The sequence below is a fragment of the Eretmochelys imbricata genome, chromosome 6 (assembly GCF_965152235.1).
Source record: "Eretmochelys imbricata isolate rEreImb1 chromosome 6, rEreImb1.hap1, whole genome shotgun sequence".
Classification (NCBI taxonomy): Eukaryota; Metazoa; Chordata; order Testudines; family Cheloniidae; genus Eretmochelys; species Eretmochelys imbricata.
Genome location: NC_135577.1, coordinates 1097589 through 1111633, shown reverse-complemented (window position 1 = coordinate 1111633; position 14045 = coordinate 1097589). Strand labels below are relative to the sequence as shown.

At 56.9% G+C, this 14045-nt stretch overlaps 2 protein-coding genes across 2 annotated transcripts in view; both read right to left on the bottom strand.

Annotated features, from left to right (window-relative positions):
- LOC144265861 (prostasin-like) overlaps window positions 1-14045 on the bottom strand; it is a 363252-nt gene that overhangs the window by 311677 nt on the left and 37530 nt on the right.
- Window positions 2922-13834, bottom strand: LOC144266303 (RING finger protein 112-like). Its single transcript, XM_077819748.1, has 15 exons — window positions 13614-13834; window positions 12032-12138; window positions 11578-11852; window positions 11488-11506; window positions 10846-11056; window positions 10380-10517; window positions 10039-10143; window positions 9811-9861; window positions 9076-9132; window positions 8841-8927; window positions 8550-8679; window positions 8297-8427; window positions 7841-7894; window positions 5968-6042; window positions 2922-5347 (listed from the first exon to the last, which is right to left on the bottom strand). The coding sequence occupies exons 2-15, from the start codon at window positions 12052-12054 to the stop codon at window positions 4850-4852; spliced, it is 1854 nt and encodes a 617-aa protein (XP_077675874.1). The 5' UTR covers window positions 12055-12138; window positions 13614-13834; the 3' UTR covers window positions 2922-4849.

The following is a 14045-nucleotide window of genomic DNA, read 5'->3' as shown; positions in this document are numbered from 1 at the left end:
CGGAAGACAAGGAAGTACCACGGTGGGGTCGGCGTATCCCCCAGCCCGCCCTGGGAAACAACCCACAGCAACGCGGCTCCTGGCGTGTGTCCCGGCCTGGACCGAGCCCTGCGACGCCAGCGCTGAGGTGGCAAAAGCACAGGGCCGGTGTGGACGCGGGTATCCACAGCATCATGCTCGTGTCATCAGCAAGTCCACGGGCCCTTCCTCTCGGAAACGCAGCCGACGAGCAGAGACTGGAAGAAACTGGGTTTGTTTCATCTGGAGAAGAGCCGCCCGAGGGGGACACATGGGAACAGTCGTCAAGTATGTAAAAGATTGTTTATAAAGAGGAGGGTGAGCAATTGTTTTTCTTCGTCTCTGCGGGCAGGACCAGAAGATACGGGCTTAAACTGCAGCAAGAGAGAGGTAGGTTAGACATTAGTTGGATCGAAAGCAGCCCTGACGAACTGGTGTAGCCCTCTGCCATGCGGCAGGGCTGTGTCCACCCAACTTAATCTTCTATTCTCTGGCCCTTCGGAAAATTGGAGTATGTGGGAGGGGTAATTATCATTTGGGGTTGATCGGAAATGAACCCCGCCCCCCAAAAAAAGCCCCAAAAATCCAGGAGGGAAATTGCTTCTGGTCAAATGAAACTTTTCTTTTAGAGAAAAGTTCAATCAGAAAAAAATCAAACCATTTTAACATTTGGAAGATTCCCCCCCACGATCAAAAGAATTTGACACTAAGCCCTGAAAGGTTTCAGTCAAGCCAAATCTACATTCATCAGCCTTCAAACTTTCACCCAGTGCTACCCTGAAGCTCAGTGAGGAAGGAGGTCTCTGCTACCATCTACTGGTGAAGCGGAGGAAGGGCTGGCATGGACCAGACCTCATTTGCATCTTGGTTACCCCCAGCATTCCAGAGTGAACGTTTTGGTCATTTTGGTTAAAATTCATTGAAGTTTTGGGGCAACGCGGCTCCTGGCGTGTGCCCCGGCCTGGACCGAGTCCTGCGACGCCAGCGCTGAGGTGGCAAAAGCACAGGGCTGGTGTGGACGCGGGTATCCACAGCATCATGCTCGTGTCATCAGCAAGTCCACGGGCCCTTCCTCTCGGAAACGCAGCCGACGAGCAGAGACTGGAAGAAACTGGGTTTGTTTCCAGGGAACGAATCCCTCACCACCTTTGGGCTCCAGGGTGAGTTACTCACAGATTAAGGGAAACAAGTTGAATCCAACATTTTTTGACGGGTTGGGGAGAGTCTAGGCATCCACAAAACCCGGCCACCCCAGCACACCCCCAATCGGATGGGGTGGCTGAAAGGGTCAAAAGCACTTCTGGGGGGTCCGCTGGCTCCCTTTGCAGAACAGCACCCCAGGGACTGGGACCAGTATAGTCCATTCTTTTTGATGGTTTATAGTACAGCAGCCAATGAGAGTACGAAGCATGCCCCAGCCTCTCTCATTCTGGGGCAGGAGCAAACCTCTTGGAGGGAGATCCCAGGGCGGAAAACAGGGGCTATGGAGTAACCCCACAATCCAACACTGAGAAAGTTCACACCATTGCTGGGGAAAACAGGAGGAAAGCCTGAGATACAATGAAAAGGCTGCAGGAGCATCATCTGTAAGACAGGGGAGGTAATTTGTGACAGGTTCCCCCAGGGATGCCACCTGAAACTGGGGTACCACTGACCCACCAGCCTGGGCTCCCTCTCCCACTGTGCTGCTGTGACAAGCTGCAGACGGCTCCTGGTCCTACACTTCCATCCGCATTCACGCAGGCAGGACGCACCCAGCTGCAGTTACATGGGGGCTCTGGCCAGCCTCTGCATGAGCCAACAACAGATAATCCCCAGCTCACACACCCCTGCTGGAGTATAAACCCAGAATTCTACCCTCTCACACTGCACAGGGATCTGGACAAAGTAAACTCATTAATATGTTCGCTCTCCCCTCGATGTGATGCTGAGATGTTCCCCAGACACTTCACTGAAGTGCACACTGGTTTACGCCAACAAAGACTAAAATCCTCACAAGACTGGATATGAATGAGCAATTTCTCACCCTGGCTGATGATACAAGCAGTTTACCAGGTTTGGCTAAGAAATCCTTTTAGCCTGGGACCAGCACTTCCCCCAGTTCAGACTTTCTTCCTCTGGTGTTTCCAGGAGGGTCCTTGTGTGGGGAGTGAGGCCACTTGATGATGTACCAGCCAAAGATTCTCTATGGTTCCGGCTTAAGTTGCTGATTGAAAGAAAAGATGACCCAGTCTGCTTTCTCGCCATTTTATTACAAGTAAAACAACCCACCACAAATACAAAGTCAAGAAAACAGATCACTGAGACCAAGCCGGTACAAACTCTACCCAACTGACTCAGCCATTCTCCAGTTGAGATGAGAATAAGATCAAGTAGCCAAATTTGCAGCAGCGGTATTAGAATCAAGTCATCAACGCAGTCAAATCAACAAAGACAAGAGTGGGATGGGGTGCGAAAATGGGGAACGTCATGTGGAGTGTGTTAACGGGAAGGTCATATGTCAGACTCAGGAGGCAACTGTCCCCTTCTACTCAGCACTGGTGAAGCTTCCGCTGGCATCCTATCTCCAGTTTTCATCACCGCATTTTAAGACAGATGGACAAATTGGAGAGAGTCCAGAGGAGCGTGACAAACACGATCAGCGGGCTGAGGTTGGGCTGAGGAGGTGGGGACAGCTGAGCTCGGGGAAGCAGGGGAGGGAGGGGGCAGAAAAGCAGGAACTGAGTTGTCAGGGTTTCTTCAACTTTCTACTCCTGGGGGAATTTATGTGGGTGTCTGGACTGTTACAGAAATATTGCCGATAGGTATTTTGAAATAAATTACCAAAATAAATGAAACTGGTGTGATTATATAAGTTTATTTTGACAAATCAAATGTGCAGAAATTTAAACTCTGCGCAGGATTTTAAATTTTTTTGGCGCAGAATTCCCCCAAGAGCAGTTTAAAGTCCTTCCGTTAAACAGAAGCTGCATCTTCCCTGAACCAAATTACAGCTGATGGTTTCTGGGGAGACTTGTCCCAAAACTAGGAACTCACCATGCAAGGTTCGAAGAGTCAGAACTTCACAGTTATTTAGATCTGGGAGATTACTCTCTAGCACTCCCCATGACAGTCATTTACAGGTGCTCACAGACTCACGCACGCACTCATCCGTACATTGACACCCTAACACAGTACCCCAAATATCTTTCCTCCTGTTGGGCACAAAGGAAATTGCTTAAATGCCTCCATTGCTCTGAGACTGTCCTGCACCCAAGACCTGTTGACTGGCCACCTTCCAGCAGAAACCTAACCTCTCCCATTGGACACTTTGCAGACCACAGTCTCAAGTGACTTCTGCTTTCTCTTCTTAGGTACCAAGAGGTGCAACCTTTGAAAACCTGCAGCCCTGATATTAGGTTTCCAAGGAGTTCTTAGGAAGATAGGACTCAAAGAGCAGGTTAAGGGGTGACTGGGTCCCAGTCCATAAGTACCCACCTGGGGAACAAATATTTCATAATGGGTCCTTCAGTCTAGCACAGAAAGGTCTAACATGCTCCAATGGCTGGACGTTGAAGCTCAACAAAATTCAGACTGGAAGAAAGGCAGAAACTTTAAACAGTCAGTACAATTGGAATAATTTACCAAGGGTCGTGGCAGATTTGCCATCATTGTCCATTTTTAATTAGAGATGGGAAGTTTCTCTAACAGATCACTCCAGTTCAAGCAGGAATTAATTCAGTGCAGGGTCATGGCCCATGTTACCCAGGCCTTGGAATCTGTGACGAGAAGGGGCGCTCCCGGCTCACCAAGGCAAAGCCATGATGGAGCTGACCCCGTACCTCACGCTAGAGCGGCCTACGGGATCGTAGGCGCCAGCTGAGGCTGGCGTGGGCATGGAACAGCTGGAGAGTACCCCTAGCCCGAGCCCTCATTGGTTGGAAATCCTCAAGCCCAACCCCTGGCTTTTCACCAGCGCCGAAGGGTGGGAGATGAGCCTTCCTGTGGAGTTGGCCAGACGGTGTCCCCTGCTCGGCGTGCGTTCATGGGTGTTGAACAGAAAATCCTTTAGCTTTGGATGCTTTTATAGCCCTCCCGCAGAATAAATAACGATGCCTGTTTCTTGGATAGCGCTTTCTCTCAGTAGAACTCAAACCCCTCACCATCTTTCAATGCATTATTATTCTCAGTATACAGATGGGAAACTGAGGCACAGAGAAACTAAGTGACTTGGCCAAAGTCACAGAGGAAGCCCATGGTAGAGCAGGAAACCCAATCCACGTCTTTCTGTGCCCTCTCCCCTGGACCCGCCTTCCCGCTCAGAGGAGTGGCTGGATATCTATCCCACGGGACCAGACAACACAGCTGCCGCTGTAGGAACTAAGCCAGGCGCCCATGGTCACCCCTAGCGGGTGATCTCGGGAGAGGGCCGTCGGCAGGGTGTTTCTAAGAGCTTTGTGTTGTAGCCGGAGTGGCCCTGCAACATTGGAGGAAGGCAGAGCGAGAACCGAGGGCTGCAAGTTAAAGCGAGAAACTCCAGTTGGAAACGAGGCACCCGATTTCTCACAGCGCAGGTGATTCACCAGCGGGAAAGCGGTGGGGGTCTCCGTCTTTTCCGGATTCCGAGCCGGACTGGCCGCCTTTCTGGGAAACGATTTAGTGCAAAGGAGATATCGGGCCCAAGGCAGGGGGAAGTGGGCGGCATTCTCCAGCCTGGGTGGCACAGCAGATCAGACGAGAGGATCTAAACGTCCCTTCTTAGAATCTGGGGCGGCTTGTGGGGGACGTGTCCAGGCCACGCTGCTGTCCTGTCACCCCATTCGTCAGCCCCAGATTCTGGGGGGGGCACCAATCAGATCAGGGGTTTCTCGTCAGATAGATCCTCAGTGCCGTCCTCCTCCTCCCTCCCGCCGCCAGGAGCCTTGGCCCTCTGCCTATCCTTCTGGGCGATGTTCCCACCAACTCCCCCGCCCACGCCCCCGCCCACGACAATCCCGGCCATGGCGCCCGTCCCAGCCCCAATGGCCACCGCCACCTCGGCAGCGATGGCAGCGGCGGCAATCCCGGCACCGGCAGCGCCCCCCACCGGTCCCAGGGCCAGCGCCCCCACGCCCACGCCCGCCAAAATGGCAAATTTCTTGAAGTGCTTCCCGTAGCTCTCCAGGAAGGTCTCGGCCTCCCGCGTCAGCACCGCCTCCAGCTCCGTCAGCTGGGCCTCTGTCTCCGGCGCCGGCTCCCGCATGTCCGTCCGGCACCGCCAGAGCAACTGCCCACGCCGCTCCGCGAACAGCTCCGCCATCTTGCTCGGCCGCACCTTCAGGCAGGCGACCATGTTCCGGGAGTCGCTGTCCTACGCCCGCCGGGAGAGGAGACGGCCAAGAGCGTTAGAAGGGACAAGCGCTGCATGGACCCCACCCTCCCAAATGAGATGGGGGCTCCCCCTTGTGCTGGGTACGGCACGAACCAGGACTGAGATGGGGGGGCCCCCTCATGCTGGGCGCACCACAGACCTGGACCGAGATGGGGGCCCTCCCCTCGCGCAGCACACAAACTCAGTGAGAGGCCATCTCTGCCCCGAAAAGCTCACAGGCTAAAACACCCAAGGGCAAGATCTTTCTCCCACTTTGATAGATGGGGAAACCGAGGCCCAGAGAGTCTCCGTGATGAGCCCAGGGGTGTCTGCGACAGCACCATAAACAAAAGCCAGGAGTTCCGACTCCTGGTCCAGCCCATTAGGCACCTGGGCCATGACGCCTCCACCACTGCAGCTGGCCACAGGGCAAACTTATTCCCTCCCCCACTCCCAATCCCAGTGCAGGAGTTTGAGCCTCCCATCTCTATAGCCACCCTGGGAGCTGGAGATACGAAGTCCCGTCTCCTACCCCAAAGCCCACAGCCAGTGGGGTTGGCCAGGACAGTTCCCTGGGTTCCCCTGGCTGGGGCACAGGGGCCCCCGCCGCACAGACTCACCTTCTCCCTCAAAAACACAGCGTGGTCTGCGCTGGCCCTGTCCAGGACTCTCTGGTTGTGGAAGATGATGGCCATCTGCACAGGGAGGACAAGGCCGGGGTGAGCCGCAGTTTATGGGGCCCTGTCTCCACCTAGCAACTGCAGCAACCTCATGTAACAGAGCGATGCCACTAGCCAGTGTGAAACTACAACTCCCATGAGCCACCATGGCAGCTAAGCAAGAAGCCAGGCACCCAAACTACAAGCCCCATGATGCATCATCCCCTCCTCTATGGTGCATCATGGGAGTTGCAGTCCGACCAGAGAGCTGATTTATAGGGAGAAAAGGGAGCATGCAGAGCCAAACTATAATTCCCATGAGACACCACATCAAGTATTTCAACTTCTCATATTTCGCTGGAAACTCAAATTTCTCGTCGGGGGGAAAAAAACCAAACTTTTTCCAATAAGTGTCAACACACTCCTGAGATGAAGCCACCTCTGGGGAGGAGCACATGGCAACAGCCACACACAACACTGCATAGGGATGGGCTCACCCAGTGCTGAGGTGCAGCCACTTCTGGGGTTGGGGGAGAATCAAAGACTATCAGGGTTGGAAGGGACCTCAGGAGGTCATCTAGTCCAACCCCCTGCTCAAAGGAGCACCAATCCCCAACTAAATCATCCCAGCCAGGGCTTTGTCAAGCTGGGCCTTAAAAATTTCTAAGGAAGGAGATTCCACCACCTCCCTAGGTAACACATTCCAGTGTTTCACCGCCCTCCTAGTGAAAAAGTTTTTCCTAATATCCAACCTAAACCTCCCCAACTGCAACTTGAGACCATTACTCCTCGTTCTGTCATCTGCTACCACTGAGAACAGTCTAGATCTATCCTCTTTGGAACCCCCTCTCAGGTAGTTGAAAGCAGCTATCAAATCCCCCCTTATACTTCTCTTCCGCAGACTAAACAATCCCAGTTCCCTCAGCCTCTCCTCATAAGTCATGTGCTCCAGACCCCTAATCATTTTTGTTGCCCTTCGCTGGACTCTCTCCAATTTATCCACATCCTTCTTGTAGTGTGGGGCCCAAAACTGGACACAGTACTCCAGATGAGGCCTCACTAATGTCGAATAGAGGGGAACAATCACGTCCCTCGATCTGCTGGCAATGCCCCTACTTATACATCCCAACATGCCATTGGCCTTCTTGGCAACAAGGGAACACTGTTGACTCACATCCAGCTTCTCGTCCACTGTCACCCCTAGGTCCTTTTCTGCAGAACTGCTGCCTAGCCATTCGGTCCCTAGTCTGTAGCTGTGCATGGGATTCTTCCGTCCTAAGTGCAGGACTCTGCACTTGTCCTTGTTGAACCTCACCAGATTTCTTTTGGTCGAATCCTCTAATTTGTCTAGGGCCCGCTGTATCCTATCCCTACCCTCCAGCGTATCTCCATCTCCTCCCAATTTAGTGTCATCCGCAAACTTCTGAGGGTGCAATCCATCCCATCGTCCAGACCATTAATGAAGTTATTGAACAAAACCGGCCCCAGGACCGACCCCTGGGGCACTCCACTTGATACTGGCCGCCAACTTGACATGGAGCCATTGATCACTACCCGTTGAGCCCGACAATCTAGCCAACTTTCTATCCACCTTATAGTCCATTCATCCAGCCCATACTTCTTTAACTTGCTGGCAAGAATACTGTGGGAGGGGAAGGAGCAGCTGGGGAATAGACTCACAACAACACGACACGGGGATGGCTTGCCCGACATGAGATGCAGCCACCTTTTGGACAAGGCAAAAGTAGGCTACAGTTTTACATCGGAAGTGAATACAGGAGGAGGGACACACCCCTTCACACAGGTCAGAGTCAGAGAAAGGCAGAGAAGGTACCTGAGCGGGAGAGGAGAAGCCGAAGCAATGTTTCTTCATCAGATCAGAGAATTTCTGCAAAGAAAGCACAAGAAATCACAATACAGACTCCACAGGGCTTAGAAAAGTGGGAACATGGGGATGGCTCGCCCGGCGCTGAGATGCAGCCACCTCTGGGGCAGGGCAGCTTAGGAACAGCCATAAGACAACGGTGGGAATCAGTTTGGCGGGGGAAATGAAGAACTTCCCTGGATGATTTAGGAAGGCTCAGTAGAATCATCCAAGCTGGGATTCTGCTAGGCTATAAATACAACCCTCATTCTTAATTAACAAAAGTTCAGCAAAAAGGGTGAAGCCCCCACCCCGCTCCCCGCAGCACAGCACCCCCTAGCACCACATAGGGTATTGGGGCCAGCACTGATAGCCAGGGGAGAGCGCCCCCTACTGAGACGCCATGCCCAGCTAGCCAATACCCACCTTTATCTTGGCAGCGAGCTGTGACCCGGTCACCAGCGCCCCGTGCTGGTCCCTCCAGACGTGTTGACCGGCTGAGGCCACCAGGCCGGTGACGTAGTCCCTCAGGCTCTCCCGGAAATCCTCATCCATGTCTGCAAAGGGGAGGGACATGGCAATGAACCCAAAGCCGGAGCGTCCCCCCATGGCCCGTTCCCCGGCAGAGACGGAGACGCCCCGTCGTGCAGGCTCAGAGCCGCTGTCCCGGGTCCGTTACCTCTCAGGCATCCCTGGCTTCCAGTCATGATCCGCTTGCCAGGGAAGGGCATCACGTAACAGCGGGTTTTGCTTCTGCTCAGCGCTTCCAGGGCCTTGGGGTGTTTGCAAGGGGACCTCGCCACCAGCATCTGCCAGAGCCGGGGGAATCAGCAAAGTGAGACATCAATGGAGGGAAATACTCCGGGACCCATTCCCTGCTCCCCTGAGCCAGCCAGGCCCTTGCCCTGCGGCCAGATCGGAGCCAGCACCCCGCAGAGGGCAAAGGCCCCGTGTCAAGCCCCACAGTCACCTGTCGGACGTCTCTCAGATGCTCCTTCCCACCGTCCGTTCCAAAGACCGGGGAGTTGCTCCAATCCCGCACCAGCAGGTCTAGCTGCTGCAGGGGAGACAGGACAATCTCAGGAGGGGAAGGCTGAACCCCTCGGGTGTGGGGCAGGGAGTGGCTGGGGCAGGAGCATCCCATGCAGTGGGGCAAGGGGATTGCATGGAGCAGGGTGGGGGGATGGGGGGGAAAGTCGTCTCACCTGAATGGACTCCAGCCCGTATTCCTTTCCCACCTCTTCGGCCACGTGCAGAAACATCTGCAGAGCAGAGAGAGTAGGGGGCTGAGATCCCTGGGGCAGGGAGGCAGCGTGTGCCCTGGTGGCAGGTGGGGGTGGAAATCCTACCAACAAACACCCCCCTGCCACCCACCCACCCACAAAGCAGCCCCTCCAGCTCGGTCTGGGTCTGTTCCCCGGGTCTCAGGGCTTTCCCCCTCTGCTGCAGAGACACCTAGTGGCCAAAGGGCAGAACTGCAAGTCAAGGTTCCCCTCCCCCCTGCCCCATGCCAGGGGCTCTCTTTGCCCCCCGTGCCCACCGACGGTAGGAGCAGAATAGACCAAGATGCCAAAGTTTGAGACTTTCCCAGAGTCCTGGCAACACCCGTGTTCTCAGTCAGGATGGAGCTCGGGCAGGGGCGAATTCCAGACCCTGGAGCAGCACAGAAGCTGGGCCCTGCTGGATTCGGCCCCAGGACTCCTGGGTTCTCTCCCCAGCTCTGGGAGGGGACTGCAGTCTAGTGGTTAAAACAGCAGGGGTGGGGGCTGGGAGCCAGGACTCCTGGGTTCTAACTCTGGCTGTTCCACACACTCCCCATGTGACCTCAGGCAAGTCACTGATTCTCCCTGGGCCTCAGTTTCCCCAGCCGTAGAATGGGCAGAGTACCCCGTTGGGGCTCTAGGAGAATGGCACCACGTCCTGCCCTACTCCCCCTTCACCTCCAGATATTCTAGATCGGGGTCCTTTAGCTGGCTGGAAACATTCAGGATCTGCAAGTCATCAGAGAGGACAGGGTTAGAGACAGAAACCAGCACGACCCTCTCCCCGCAGCACAGCGCCCCCTAGTGACAACCTGGGGCATCGGGGCCGGCCCTGGCTGCAATGGGAGAGCGCCCCCTGCTGAGCCCTGCCCCGCTCCCTGCAGCACAGCGCCCCCTACTGCCTACCTGGTAGGAGCCAAGCAGCATGGAGAGGGCGGAGAGTTTCACGCTGGTCTCCGTGTCTCTGGCGATGTCCATGGAGCCCTCGGTGTCGACCAGCAGCACGGCCACCTGGGGAGCGGGGGGGAGCCACGGGCCAGTGTCTCATGCCAGCTCCCCACTCTGCCCCCCACATGCCCCAGCACCCAGTGAGACCCAGCCCCTGGGGGGCACTGTGTTCCCTGCCGCCCATCCCAGGCCCCGGTCTCTGAGCCCACCCAGCCTCTGTCTGCTCTGCTCCCCCAAGTAGACATCTGCTGCGGTCACTGATTCCCCCACCCCATTTCCTCACCCCTCTTCCCACTCACCTGCCCCCCCTTGGAGGGGACCCAGAAGGGCTGACTCCACGCCCACACCCCCTTGGTGACACTGCGGGCACCAACTCGCCACTCGAACCCCTCCAGGTGCTCCTCCTCCCGGCCCATCCAGGATCCATCCTTCACATCCTGGCGGGGGGGGAGAAGAAGACATAGGGGGCGGTGCAATTAGTGTTGGGGGGAAGGGGGACTGTGAGTATTTTATTAGCAGACAAGTAGCATGGGGACCAGTACACTGGAAAGATGATGGACAGGCAGACTCAGGCTGAGATAGACACACAGACAGGGTCTAGACGGTCTAGTGGGTTAGAGCGGGGGGGGTGGGAGCCAGGACTCCTGGGTTCTATCCCCAGCTCTGGAAGGGGAGTGGGGTCTAGTGAGTTAGAGCAGGGGGGGCAGGAGCCAGGACTCCTGGGTTATCTCCTTGGTTCTGGGAGGGGATCAGGGCTGCACTCACCAGGCTCTGGAGACGACGCAGCAGGTAGTTCAGCAGGAAGGATTTGCCCCGGCGCTGCTCCCCGATGATGGACACCAGGCAGACGGGGGCATCCCCCACCCCACCCTGCTCCAGGCAGCGGCTCAGGGCCTCCTCATCCAGGATCAAGCCCCATTCCTTGTCCAAACGCACCAGCTGCACCGGGCGCCCCGGCTCTGGCTGAGCCCTCGGCCTCTGCTGCAGGGACAGAGCAGGATCAGAGCTGAGACCCCACCCCTGAGCTGGTGAGTCCCTTCTCCCCCGGATCAGAGCCCCATTCCCATCCCCTGGACTAGCCAGTACCACCATCCAAAACAGTGCCCTCTAGAGGGGAAAGGCCCCGTGTCCCATCCTCTCCCCCCCACTTCCAGCTAGTCCATGTCCCCTCACCGGGGCCCCCTGTCTGGAGTCACAACCTGTTAGCTCGGGGGTTCATTTCTTATCCGCAGGTCTGAGCCCTGAGTGCTCAGCTCCCCCCTTAGCAGCCCAGGGACCTGACCGGTTGCTAAAGGCACACAGGAATCCCCTTAGCCGGCCTTCCCCCTGACCCCAGGGCCCCAGCGTGGAGATAGGGGACACCATGCTGCAGGCAGCAAACATGCAGCTGTTCCCCCCCTGCCCCACCCCAGAGGTGGCTGCATCTCTGGACCAGCCTCAGGAGGGCTGCACTCACCTCAGGGCTCGCTGTCCCTGTTCCTGTCAACGTCCCTTCACGTGGCAGGTCTCTGATTTTCTCCACCAGGCTTTTGAGACGTGTGTCTGGGGTCATCTGGTTCCTGGAGCAGGGAGCCCGGCACTCGGGGCACTGGTACCCCCAAGCCGAGACCCCACTCCAGTGAGCCGCGAGGCAGCCCCGGCAGAAGTTGTGGCCACACTCAATGGAGACGGGGTCCTCCAAGACGTCCAGGCAGATGGAGCAGGTGACGTCCTCCTGGAGTCGCTCCACCATCCCCTCTGGAGCTGGCTTCGAGGAGGGGGGTGGGATCGGCCTGGGAGACACACAGCAGGGGGCCTGTGAGCCAGGACTCCTGGGTTCTATCCCAGCTGCGGGGGCAGGGGGCAGGGGATTGGGGTCGAGTGAGGGGGGGGCTCTGAGCCAGGATTCGTGGACTCTAGCCCCACCTCTGGAATGGGTTACACCTGAATTGGGTGGGACTGGAGCACTTACCCTTTCTTATTTGCATTTCCCATAATGCAGCGGGTGACAGGCTGGGCTTTGGTTGACCAAACTCCCCTCCTCCTGGGCTGGGACTAAAGCCAAACTCTGTTGGAGAACTGAGACAACAGGACACCAATGGATTAACCCCCTCACACCCACTGAGCTCAAACAGAAGGGCTGGCAGAGGGGGAAACTGAGGCACAGAGCAGGGTTGGGACACTCCATGTCCTAATCCCAATTCTTGAGTGCTGAGTTCCCCAGGGCTCTCCTTGTGTACTGGGGACACCACCCATCCCCACTAGCACCCCAAGAAATGAGCAAACTTTCTTTAGCCAGCACCTCATACCACAGCCCCACTGCACCCAGAACCCAGGGGGTCCAGCTCCCCTCCCCATTCTAACCCACTCCTTCCTCCAAGCGATGGCGAGAGAACCCAGGAGTCCAGGCTCCCAGCCTCCCTGCTCGAACCCACGAGACCCACTCCCCTCCCAGAGCTGGAGAAAGCACTCAGGAATCTGAGCTCCCAGCCTCCCCTGGTTCTAATCCCTAGACCCCACTCCCCTGCCAGAGCTGGGGAGAGAACCCAGGAGTCCGGGCTCCCTGGCATTAAACACCACTCATTTCCGTCTCTGTTGCAAGAGGAAACCACACGTCCCCAGCAGTCGCACATGGGGAGAGCCCGCTGCCATCTGCGCCCCCCTCCCCACCGCAGCACAAGCGCCCCGGGGGCAGCAGGATTTTCAGCCGCTCAGGACTTTTCAAGCAGCTCTCGGGCTTGGTGGCCGGGCGCGGCTCGCTGCGTGGGGACCCGCGGAGCTGTGCTGGTGGGGCGGGGGCCGGGCCCCAGCGAGAGGCCGGGGAGTGGCCAGGATTTGCCTTCAGTGCCCCCCAGCTGCTGCAAGTTTGAAACCAGCCACTCAAATCTCAGGGGGGTTGTTGGGGGACGTGGGGTGGGGGATAGACTGGAGGGGGCGATTCTGGCCCCCAGGGATGGTCGCTAGCCCCCCGTTACCTGTCCCACAGCTCGCTTCGCCTGTGTCCAAGATTTAATCCTAGGGAAATGAAAATAAAACCTTGGCTCATTTCTATTTCCTCCTGCCCGGCAGCCAGGCTCTGACCCCGAAGCAGATTGGCTCCCAGGACTGGGGGGGTTGTAGCCACAGGGGAGGATATGAATAGCCACTGGTACGTGGGGCTGGGGGGAAGGGAGCCAGAACTCCTGGGTTCTCTCCTTGGCTTTGGGAAGGAAGTGATGTCTAATGATTAGAGCAGGGGCCCCTGGGAGCCAGGGCTCCTGGGTTCTATCCCCAGTTCCAGGATGGGAGTGGGTAGGGGGGGGTCTAGTGATTGGGGCGAGGAGCCAGGACTCTTGAGTTCTCTCCCTGCCTCTGGGAGGGGAGTGGGGTCTAGTGGTTAGAGCAGGAGAGCTGGGAGGCAGGACTCCTGGGTTCTGTCCCCATCTCTGGGAGGGACAGGGGGCTAGTGGGTTTGGGGGAGGACCTGGCAGGGCTCAGTGTAGACATAAAACTCTTCTATGCACATTCCCTTCCTCTATGTCCGAGCACATTTTGAGAGCAGGTCGGACACACACCGGTCAGGGCTGATCTCGGTTTCCTTGGCCCTGCCTCAGTGCCGAAGATGGGACTTGGTGCCCTCTCCAAGTCCCTTCCAGCACCACATTTCTCGGATTCTCTCAGGAGCCCAGGAAAGTCTCCCAACGGGGGGCCTGCCCGGCTCAGCTGAAGAGAACAGCCCCCCCGTCTAAGGGCCAGGTGCTCAGGAGAGGGTGGAAATGAGGTGAAACCCAACGGCGTGAGGTGCCTGCTTCCATGCAGACAGCGGATCCGTGAGCTTTGTGGGTTGACCAGCCCCAGAAGACAAGGAAGGACCACGGTGGGGTCGGCGTATCCCCCAGCCCGCCCTGGGAAACAACCCACAGCAACGCGGCTCCTGGCGTGTGTCCCGGCCTGGACCGAGCCCTGCGACACCAATGCTGAGGTGGCAAAAGCACAGGGCTGGTGTG

Coding starts and splice junctions, on each gene's coding strand:
- LOC144266303 (XM_077819748.1), bottom strand. CDS start 12,054: ATGGGAAATGCAAATAAGAAAGG. Junction 10,518..10,845: donor TGCGTCGTCTCCAGAGCCTG/GTGAGTGCAGCC, acceptor CCCCCCCGCCAG/GATGTGAAGGATGGATCCTG. Junction 10,144..10,379: donor TCCCCTCCAAGGGGGGGCAG/GTGAGTGGGAAG, acceptor CCCGCTCCCCAG/GTGGCCGTGCTGCTGGTCGA.